At 33.5% G+C, this 11,525-nt stretch overlaps 1 protein-coding gene across 1 annotated transcript; it reads right to left on the bottom strand.

The window, feature by feature from the left end:
• Positions 1–2,964: 2,964 nt before the first annotated feature.
• LOC145003077 (laccase-15-like) lies at positions 2,965–5,713 on the bottom strand. Its single transcript, XM_078962228.1, has 6 exons — positions 5,621–5,713; positions 5,227–5,378; positions 4,463–4,707; positions 4,249–4,377; positions 3,216–4,151; positions 2,965–3,095 (listed from the first exon to the last, which is right to left on the bottom strand). The coding sequence occupies exons 1-6, from the start codon at positions 5,711–5,713 to the stop codon at positions 2,965–2,967; spliced, it is 1,686 nt and encodes a 561-aa protein (XP_078818354.1).
• Positions 5,714–11,525: the final 5,812 nt, after the last annotated feature.

Genomic DNA, 11,525 nt, shown 5'->3' with positions numbered 1-11,525 from the left:
CAACTTTATCCAATAGAATCCTCCAAAGTGTATAGATCTCAACTTTTATGGTCAAAAACACTACATGACTTGAGCAATATGCACTCAATCCTTGAGGTTACTTGTCTAAAGGCTCCAAAAGAGCTTCTAACACTAAACACATCATAAAAATATGTGCTTTTCAGAACATGCATGACCAATGCATGTCTAGACCTCTTATTAGGTCAATTTACGTAAATAAGGACCAAGATTCCATGCATAGCCTCAAAACTCAAATCTAAATCAGATCCAAAGAGTCAAATGCTCCAAATGGCCTGGAGATTCATAAAGTTGCAAGCTTTATGAGTTTCAACCTTCCAAAGAAATAAGGCATAGAGAAGAGCGGACAAAATCCATAGATCTAACAACTAACACATCAAGATGAAGACCTTATATCTCCTTAAGATTCTTGATGAAGATAAACTCCTAGATCTATGTTGCTCTGGACTCCCAATATGATTTTCTACCACCTTCTTCCTTCACAAGCATAAAATACACACACTTTAGGGCTAAAAAACTCACACAAGGGATCTAGGGTTTGCAAGGGACGACTTGGAGAGAGGAGGCTAATGGGAGGGAGGCTATAAGAGGTTAAGGGGTTTAAATAGGGATCAACCCTTAAACTTTAGGGTTTTCTCCAACAGCCACCACCACGCTGTGGCAAACTCACCACATCGTGGTGCTTCATTAAACTCCTGCGACCCAAAAGCTATCCGCCACGTCGTGGGGAGGCTTCACCATGTCGTGGCCTAAAAAGAAATCATAAACAATACTTTCATACCTGGAAACGAGTGTTACAGGAACGATGAGAAACTTCATGTGACAGTAACAAAATCAAATACGTCAAGAAATCTCTTGGGCTTGGTTCACTTCCGACAATGACTTCCCTACCGTCGAATCCTACCAGGTCGAAGATTTTTAGTTTAAGCTTGTAGAGAAGCCCAATTCCAAGAGGGTTGAAGTTTAATCAATAAAACTCATACTATATGATGTATGCAGATGTGTTGGAGGAGAAGAATCCACGACGGAGCTCCACCCAAAAGTAGGGATGTCAAAAAATCCCGTGGGACCCCGAACCCGTGGGGCCCCGATCCCGAATGGGGATTATTTGTTTAAAAAATAGGGGACGGGGGCGGGGGCGGGGGCAATGTCAACCCCCGTTTTAGTTTCGGGGGCGGGGATGGGGTTGGGTAGTCCCGTCCCGAACCCCCAATGGGGACCCCGTTAATATATTATTTATATTAATATATATTAATTATAAAAATATAATAAATAATAATAATGCTTTTGAACTACCAAAATTCAATTAAATATCATGTTTTTAAGTTTATAGTATAGCGTTTTTAAGATGTTATAATATTTTTATTTTAAATATATAAACTTATGCTATAAATAATTATTTTTATCCAAAATGGTTTCTTTTAGCTCAAAAAACAACTTGTTTTAACCTAAACTACACATTCGTTCGCCCAAAAAAAAGTCAACCCAAACGGGAGCGGGGAAACGAGGGCGGGGGCGGGGGAACAGGAAAATTTCGGGGGGTGGGGGCGGGGGATGCAATCCCCGCCCCGTTTGCCTCCGCTGACATCCCTACCCAAAATGGTGTCTCCATCGACGATGGTATAAGCAGAAAACAGATACACCTGGGTTTGTTATATGATAATTGATTCGCATGTAGCATTATATTTATGCTTTTCACATTTGTCATTGTGGTTTTTATATCAACGATTTTGGTTTTAGATTTGAGTTTGAATTGCAGGTTTGATTTTGGATTTGGGTTTAAATTTTTGGTTTTGTATTTGAGTTGCGGATTGGATTTTGGTTTTGGATTTGAGTTAAAAGTTCTATTTTATACCTATTTCAATAGGTAGCTTTATGTTGAGTTTTTGGTGATTTATATGGTAATGGATTTATGGTCGAAGATGGTGATTGGAGTTGGTGTTGGAAATATGATATGTGGATAGAGATAGTGACCGGAGGTGGTACCGGGAATTAGAAGTGGACTAAGGAGGGGTGGGTCCCTTTTGTAGTAGTTTATTAGTAATATATTTTATTTAATAGTAACTTAAATAATAAAATAAAATATATCATTAAGGGTAAAATTGTCATTTTAAGTCTGTTAGGGACCAAAGATGCAACAAAAACATACTATAAGGACTATCCGAGTTAAAAAAAAAATATAAGACTAAACACACAGATTACTCCAAAACATAAGGACCATTCGTGTAATTTACTCTTATAACTACGAGAAGGAAGGAGAGACCCACCACGTTTAAAATAATAGGATAAATTATATGAATCGTCCCTCGTGGAGGTGTCAGAAGACACATTTAGTCATATTTTAAAAAATTAACTCGAAATGTCCTTCATTTGTATTAAACTAGCATGTTTCATCCCTTGTTAGTTTAAACTTGTTCGCTTCATTGTTTGACACGATTGAAACGACTATACTGCCCTTACTTATGGGGAATGAGAAGAAGTGGGTTGGGGTGTGGACATGTAGTTTGGGTTGAGGTATCATTTTCTTTTCTTTTTTTATTCTAAAAAATGATTAACAATTGTAAAAAAAAAAAAAAAAAAAAAAAAAAAAAAAAAAACTTATTAAGGGCAAAATAGTCATTTATGTCTTTAGAGATGCCCTGAGTAAAAAAACATAACACATGGATAGTCCGGATAATTTTTTAAAATAGAAACTAAACATGTTTTTTGTACTTATACGATGGACGATTCGTGTAATTTACTCAAAATAATATATCATTAAATTTGCATGAGCAATATACAATTTATAAGGATGTGTTATTTTATATTAGTAAAGTGGTTTTTCTCGATGTAGTCACGTTTACAATTCACCCATCACATATGAATCACTCCAGTTATAAATCTTAATTGTTGACGTACATCATAAAATTTGTAAAGGATTTACAAATTACGCTAATATAGATGAAATTAGCATCGTGGCATGTGTCGTGGTGGTGGTAGGATGCGTTCTTGAGCCTTTTTGCCATCTTTAACAATGAATACTGTTTCCATACCCCAAGTAAGGTGACGTTCCAAATGACAATGCAAAAACCATACTCCTGTTCGGGATTTATAAGAGAACGACAATATATTTGTATAAAGATAAGGTAAGAAAACACAAATGATTAGTTTATAAACTACAAAAGGGTTGTTAATTGTTCCCTATGTATCTTCATTACCTGGGTTATGAGCCTTGAACCTAATCGCAGCCCATCCATTTATCGGAACAATGACAGTGTTTCGGTATGGCGGGTCGACAAGGTTATAGTTCTTGGGGTCCTTCTTTTTGTCAAAGTTACCAAATCCCCATCCCACAACATAAAAATTGAATCCATGCAAATGCATAGGATGATCAAGCCCAGCAACCAGATTGGTCCCTTGAAAAACCACTTCTATTGTCGAATTATACCGGATCACCCTCACTTCTGTAGCCCTCTCTGGCGTTAGTAGGATCGTTGGTAAGTTGATACCCGTAAAGTTGAAAAACAATGGAGGGACCCTAGGAAACCGTGTGCCAAAAACGCCATTGATGTGATAATAGTATGCTTCAAGTATATCAATAAACGGAGATACAAAACTTATGTTGTTCATACTAGCCGCTAGTCGATTACCATTTGGTCCAGCACAAGAAGCATTCACACATGGGAGTGTGTTTACAGAAATGGTGGAAATTATCCGTGTATCATACTTGTTTAATGGGAATAAGAGCGGATCTGGGTATCTAAGGTTGCCAAGAAAGTCAAAAGCTGCAGTGGTATCGTTGTAAAATGGTAATGAAGGGAGTAGAGGTGAGGTGGTGGTTGGTAAAGAATAACCATCATAGTTAAGGATTGCGGTGGTGGTGGTGTTATCAAAAGGCAAGGCAGTAGAATATGCTCTAGTAGCCATGTAGTAACTACCCCTCGCCTTTTGGTTTGCTTCTAACAAGCAATCAAGTGTTTGACCAGGGGCAATTATTACATAATCTTTTGTGAGTGGCTTGGTGTAGCTACCATCGGCTCCCACAACTGTTAGTGAATGATTGGCAATGGCGAAAAAAAGGATTTCATTCATCGCTGCATTTATCATACGCAAAAGATACCTTTTCCCGTATTGCACATTTAACATGTAGGTATCTACAAAAGATAAAAAGTTATGAAAGTAACTCTTGAAATATATAGGTTTCATTAAAGTTTGAGCTTTAATTTAGGGTATTAAAATTACCAAACTAACCTTGGCTCGAGCACGGATAAAGATCACCAGGTTGACCATTGATGGTATAAGCATCGGAGTTTCTTGGGCCACCACCCGATGCAACAAATTCCAGGAGCACTTCCCTAACATCTTCCTTCCACCACTCGCCTGTGAAGAATTCGACACAACAAAACATGAACATTTTCTGATTTCTGTATTAAAATTTTGAAAATATAGAAACATGTCTACTTACCGAAAATTATGGGCACTTCTTGATCGGGTTTGGGAAAGCGATAGCTCCTTCCATGTTTGGGGTACACGATGATAGCACCATGGACAGTGGCTCTAAGCCAGTCACTATGAGCATGCCACCAAAGTGTCCCAATCTCTTCAGAGAATATGATCTTGTAGTTAAACGAATCGCCTGGTTGAATCGGACACTGTGTGATATATACAGGACCATCGCTCCATGGATTTCGTGGTTGCTTTACACCGTGCCTGAGGTTTTGAACACATTCAAATACTTGTAAATATTTTGTAAAGATTAAGGATAAGATAGTGTTTCTATTAAGTTATATATGATTAAACCACGTAAGTCGTAACCCGGTGTTCTCGTAATATATATGTTGCTTTTAACATTCCTGTTTTAGTGCTATTCTTGTGTGCGAATGAATTCATATCCTATGGTTTTGAGATTCCTTAACTGTTTATTGGTCTACATGTGTAGATTTTGTGCAAAAAATAATGCATCTTTTCGACTGTCCTAAATTATGTTTTAACATATGTAATTTAATTTGTGTATAAAAAATCAAACTATGTCTTAGAAGAAAATTTGAAAAGTAGTTTTAAATTTTTGTACATGGATATTTCTTAGACTTTAGTCTCTCTTATTAAAATAAAAATAAAAATTGTTTGATTATTAGTCAAATAGCTAAATACCTTCAATGACATATCAGAAAATAAAAGATTTCTGCAGTATTTTCAGTATGTTGTATGCAAAAGAAAATGTTTTCATACCAATGAATGGTGATGTTGTATCTTCCATTGTTATGGACCTTGACATAAATTGTATCTCCTTCATGAACATACAACGTTGGTCCTGGAAATTGCCCATTTACTGTTAAAATGTTTTTTGTTGCACAAAGTCGTGTATATGATGCTTCCTTCACCTACACATTCAAATAAGTATACTTTAAGCATGACATATTCATCACTAAAAAAATGGACGAAAAATGTTAGCCTTCATTATTTAAAAAAAAAATACTTTTTTTGAGAAAAAAATATATAATATAATCTTAAACTACTTAAACCCTCAATTTAAAAAAAAATTAACGGTAACATCTAATATCGCGAGACTAGCCGCCCTTTGGTTTTAGAAAAATACTTATCATTCCTATATAAAAATACTTACGAAAAACTTATGATGGCGACGCCATGCTTCCGTATGAATGAAATTTGCAAATAACAAAAGGACCAATACCACAATTTTTTTGCTTACAGCCATCTTGAAAGGTGAGAATATCATTTATCTCTTGTCTAAGTGATGTGAATTTATACACAACTTCCATAAGTACGAGGTGATACAATTCAAAAAAGTAACGTGTTTCTTTTTAACTTTTGTATATATCATAGTTGACTTACAGGTTAGAAAGAAACAAAAATGGTATAATGTAAAATACAATTAAAACAAAAATGACCGATTTATTTCACAAAAATGACTATTAGAAGTGCCAATATATTTGATCCGGTTGGAATTTGGAAATACCTATTTCGGATACGTCCTTTGGATCCCAGACTACTTCATTTCAGATTTCGAACATATATATTTTAAAATATCTTAAAGACAACTAATTCATATTATCACAAAATGGCTTCTAACCTAACGGTATCATGTCTTGTTTTCCCTCCTTGAGATCAAGGGTTCAAGTATCTTCGTGGACATAAGTGAAATTGAGAAGTAGTTAGGAATATATTAGATTAGGCCTCACAATTGGGTTGAGTTCGGGTTGGCGGGTCACGGGTTGACGGGTTGACGGATCAGAAAACAAAAACTCAACCCAACCCATATAATATATGGGTTGACAGGTTGACGGGTTGGAAACCTCAACCCAATTCAACCCATATAACCCATTTAAGTATATGGGTTCGCGGGTTCACAAGTTAATGGGTCAAACCCAACGCATATAATCCATTTAATAAATAAGCAACACATTTTAAAAAATAAGGTTTTTTAAGCATAACTTCTTAAAATGATTAAAGTAATTAACATAAAAAAAAAATTCATAAAATCAATAACATGCAAATAAAAATGAAAACATTCATAGAAAGTGGATATGTTCTTTGTTCTTGACTCGTGAAAATAACGACATGCATTTTTTTCTTTTTCTAATTAACGAACCGCAAATGCAGATTAGTCACATACGAATACGGAAGGAATACAATGATATATATATATATATATATATATATATATATATATATATATATATATATATATATATATATATATATATATATATACGGGTTGGCGGGTTGACCCGCGAACTCAAACAGATAACCCAACCCAACCCAACCCATGAAATAAACGGGTTGACGGGTCAAAAATCTCAACCCAAACCCGTTTATTTTCGGGTTGGGTCAGTGTCGGGTTACGGGTTTGGTCGAGAGTTGCCACCCCTAGATTAGATTTGTTGTTAAAAAAACAAAACAAAACACATTTATGTTATCATGGAATAATCTTCCTCACTTGCAAAGTTGTATGATACAAGTATAAATACAAGAGAATAAGGTCATAGATGGCGAACTATAACAACGTTGAATAAATACATCTAATAATACACATGCACTAATTAATATCCCCCCTATAGTTTTGTTGGTATGAGATCTCCGAAATCAGAACGTTTAAACTAGAACAAAAGTCAGAAAATAGTGATGTAGATAAACCTTTGGTGAAGATGTATTCATATTGAGCAAATGATGGAACATGAAACGAATAAGGCCATGAGTAAACTATGCTAAACAAAGTGAATATCAATCTCAATATGTTTAGTGCACTAATGCTACAATGAATCGGAAGACATATGTACCATGTTGATGTCGTCCCAGTAAACAATCGTGGCCTTTGTGGACAGGCAACACAATTCATGAAGAAGGTTGTCAAGCCATCATGTTATGACTATTGGAGTATCCATAATGCAAGTAGTATAAGAGTTGAATGGAATCTATGATTAAAAAAGAGTTGAATTGAATGTATGTGATGACATGGAGTAAAGTTGAATGGAAGAGTGAAATGATCATTGAATGGTTCAATACAATGAATAAAGTAGTGAGTAGGATTAAATAGGTATTTAATGGGTTGTGGGTGATATTGTATAAATTTTTAAGGGATGATCTCATAAAGTTTAATGGATTGTGGATGCCTTTAGCAACATTTTGTCAATGCTAAAGGGTTTCCAAAATTCTCAATCAACGAAAAATAGGAGAAAATTTTTCATGCATATCATTTGGTGATGGAAGTCATCGTCATTAGTTAGATTTTTCAATTCGTCTTAAAACTATGATTAAAAAAGAGTTGAATTGAATGTATGTGCTGACATGGAGTAAAGTTGAATCGAAGAGTGAAATTATCATTGAATGGTTCAATACAATGAATAAAGTAGTGATTAGGATTGAATAGGTATTTAATGGGTTGTGGGTGATATTGTATAAATTTTTAATGGATGATCTCATAAAGCTCAATGGATTGTGGATGCCTTTAGCAACATCTTGTCAATTCTAAAGCGTTTCCAAAATTCTTAATCAATGAAAAATATGAGAAAATTTAATGGGTTGTGGGTGAATTGAATGTATGTGATGACATGGAGTAAAGTTGAATGGAGGAGTGAAATGATCATTGAATGGTTCAATACAATGAATAAAGTAGTGATTAGGATTGAATAGGTATTTAATGGGTTGTGGGTGATATTATATAAATTTTTAATGGATGATCTCATAAAGTTCAATGGATTGTGGATGCCTTTAGCAACATCTTGTCAATTCTAAAGCGTTTCCAAAATTCTCAGTCAACGAAAAATAGAAGAAAAATTTTCATGCATATCATTTGGTGATGGAAGTCATCGTCGTTAGTTAGATTTTTCAATTCGTCTTGGAATCGCTTTAGCATAGCCTAGTTGTCGCTTTAGAGCAAACATATAGCAAAGACACCGTATCGTTCCAAATAGGTTTGTCGCAAAACATATTTGTTGTGTTTATATATAAATAAAGGGTTACTAACTTGTTTTTGCAGGGGCCTTGCCAGTTTTTACTAACTTATATAATAAAAATCATTTTGTTTACCAATTAATATAGTCATATTTCAACTTGTTAACAAATATTTCTCAATCTAGGCATGAACAAATTAGTAATAAAATAGTGAACAAAGATTGTGAACAAATTCACTTAATAAAGACACTAAATATATTGGTTAAAGATTGTGAACAAAGGTTAGAATTTGATTGCATAGATTGGTAAACAATAAATTTTAATGTGGAATTTATTCATGCCCATATTACCATATATAGTTGTATTGAATGTGATCTATCGATATATATATCTTTTCTTATGAGGTAATCCAAATATTGTGCAAGAAAATCCAGATACTGTATGTAATTATGTATTGCAGTACTGTATGATAACAAACATACAGTGTGAAGGTTAACTAATATGTATATTAAGTAATAAAAAGACGGAATTAAATTAATTTTTTCGTAAATCCGTTGATTCCGTTTGCTAATTGCACATAACAACACATAGTCACTTACACACTTATAATGTTGGTTACTATTTTTTAAAGAAGATGGTTTTTGTTGCCATTACGTATAATTTACGTTAGTTACAAAAGTAATTAAAGGATGAAGTTATTTATAAATTTGAAAAACTATATTTATAGAAAAGATGATTACATTATCGTTATCATAATCTAAACTTGGTCATTTTCATACATTTAAGAAAACGAGAGAAATTATAATCCATAAATATATTTTCTTTCATACACACATATATACTTGTACGTGTATGTTTGATAGTTTATAGTATAAAAATACTTTCGAAAATTTTGTTTTAAATGATTCTTTTTCAATGATTGACAAGTTAGAAACGTGTTGTTAATTTCTGAAGTCAAAATGGAAGTTTATTTTGTGAATTATTCTTGGAATTTTATAATGTATAATAAAATATCGTTTATACTTGAAGAAGATCACAATCGCTTAATAGGCCATGAATGTCCGTAAGGTTGCACACGAATGTCTTCGACTTCACGATTGGAATTTAACTCGATTGATGACAGACATTTGTAATTTTCATTGGATGTTGGATGTGTCACATATGTTTATAAAGGGTTACAATTGCTAAAAGAATGATTTATCAATTAGAGCACTGAACGTCATTAGTGAGATGAGATGACATTTTCTTTTGTAAAGAGATTCTAACTCGTGATGTAACAAATGGTGTGATATTTACAATGATATTTCAACCCGAAACATGATCATTTCGGATTTCGGATACATATTATTATCATTTCATTTTCCATCTTCCACTTCACCACTAAAAACATCTCTCAACCGTACCACATAGATGTTTAAATCACTGGAAGAGATGTCCAACTACATCCTGTAAAGCAATATGATCAATTTCAGATGAATTAATTGTTGGATTAAGGTGTCTAAACTAATAATTAAATTGATATATACTTGAATTAAAACAAAGTCTTTTTTAGGTTGCTCTTAAAACTAGCAATTGACTAGAATGACTTTTGGAGAGAGATGTTGAATTATTGATTTATTATATGATTAATAAATAGAAATAAATAATTTATTAATATATTATGAGATTAAATATTAATTAGAAATAGTATTATTTAATTAATAAGTAATTAGAAATTAAGTGGAATTAATTTGAGATTAATTGAATTAATTAAAGTGCAAGGACTTAAGTTGTAATTGTTCAATAGTTGAACAAGAAATACTTCATAACCTTCCACGGGTCATGGATGGTTTTTGGGAGTTTTTTAAAGGGCATTAGATTAATTCTTAAAAGATAATTAAGGAGTTTGATAATTACCAAATTTGAAATAATAGTATTATATTCAAATTAGGGTTTCCAAGTCTCTTTGTATCAGCTATAAATAGAACCATTTGGCTCATTATTTTCGTCCTCTTTGTATCAGCTATAAATAGAACCATTTGGCTCATTATTTTCGTCCATCACTTCCACCAAAGGAGTTTGAACATTTGGAAGCTTATTTGTGTGTCTAAACTATTTCAAAATTTACAGCAATAAGTTCCGAATGTTCAAACTATTTGTCACTTCTCACAATTCGGACTATGAAGAGGGATGTCGTAATCATAATCCAATTTGAGAATGCAATTAACGCAACTGCTATCTCCTTAAATCTACTTAGTGAAAGCGTTTCCTCACAATCATTTTCATGAATTGGAGAGATATCTTATGACACTTAGATTAATGGTGTATGTGTTCCTATCCATGTGAAAATGTCATTTCCAACCATTATCACAAGACAAGGTTAGTGACAAATCCAAACTCATATGGACTGAACTTGTTGAATCTTAATTTCTTGCCATCTGGCAGCACAAGGGCCTACCATTGCTTCCAGGTTGTTATGCAAACAACTGAGAATTCATATAACTGACATGCATAGTCAACTTTAACTGTAATGGCCATAAAAGCAAGAATATGTCAACACGATAGGTTATCAACCTCAAGTCGTGTGCTAGTGATTAACAATAGGTTTACTCTTGATTAGCTCTTGAACCTTTTCAAGATCTTTAAGACTCCTACTGACCTCTTGACATATAAGATTCACTTTGTCAAGAAACATTATTGACAAACAAATATTCAAGAGTTAGTTGGGTTTCGTATGAAGACAAACACTTCACACAATTAGTCTTAGTTGGTCTTTGCTTTATCCAAAACATCACAACTTACCAATTTCAAATGTACAAGAGTAGAAAATATTTTACTCTACATTTGATAAGTGTTATAAACGTTTCTTAAGATCATGTCACTCAAGGCTCGATCTTGGAGAATGTCTCTAAGACTCGATTTTGGAACGAAGTATGATTTATCTTCTTGATTTAACCATTTCAAAAATTCATGATTCATCTTCTTAGCCATACAAATGCACCAAGGTGTTCTTAGAGGATTAATTGTGATATGGTTTTCATAATCACTAAGATGATCATAAAACACGATACTCAAGTACTCTCCCTTCTTTTCAGATTGGAGAAACTTTTATCTTTCTGCCTAATTTGATTCTTCTT

This window comes from Lactuca saligna, chromosome 6 (assembly GCF_052625555.1).
Source record: "Lactuca saligna cultivar CGN05327 chromosome 6, ASM5262555v1, whole genome shotgun sequence".
Classification (NCBI taxonomy): domain Eukaryota; kingdom Viridiplantae; phylum Streptophyta; class Magnoliopsida; order Asterales; family Asteraceae; genus Lactuca; species Lactuca saligna.
The sequence above is the reverse complement of the archived record's forward strand: the minus strand, read 5'-3'. Positions and strand labels throughout refer to the sequence as shown.

Excerpts from the sequence above, each read along its gene's own strand:
- LOC145003077 (XM_078962228.1), bottom strand. The coding sequence starts at position 5,713 with ATGGCTGTAAGCAAAAAAATTGTGGTATTGGTCCTTTTGTTATTTGCA. Across the intron at positions 4,708-5,226 it reads TACAACATCACCATTCATTG|GCACGGTGTAAAGCAACCAC; the intron begins GTATGAAAACAT and ends TCAAAACCTCAG. Across the intron at positions 3,096-3,215 it reads GTTCAAGGCTCATAACCCAG|GAGTATGGTTTTTGCATTGT; the intron begins GTAATGAAGATA and ends AATCCCGAACAG.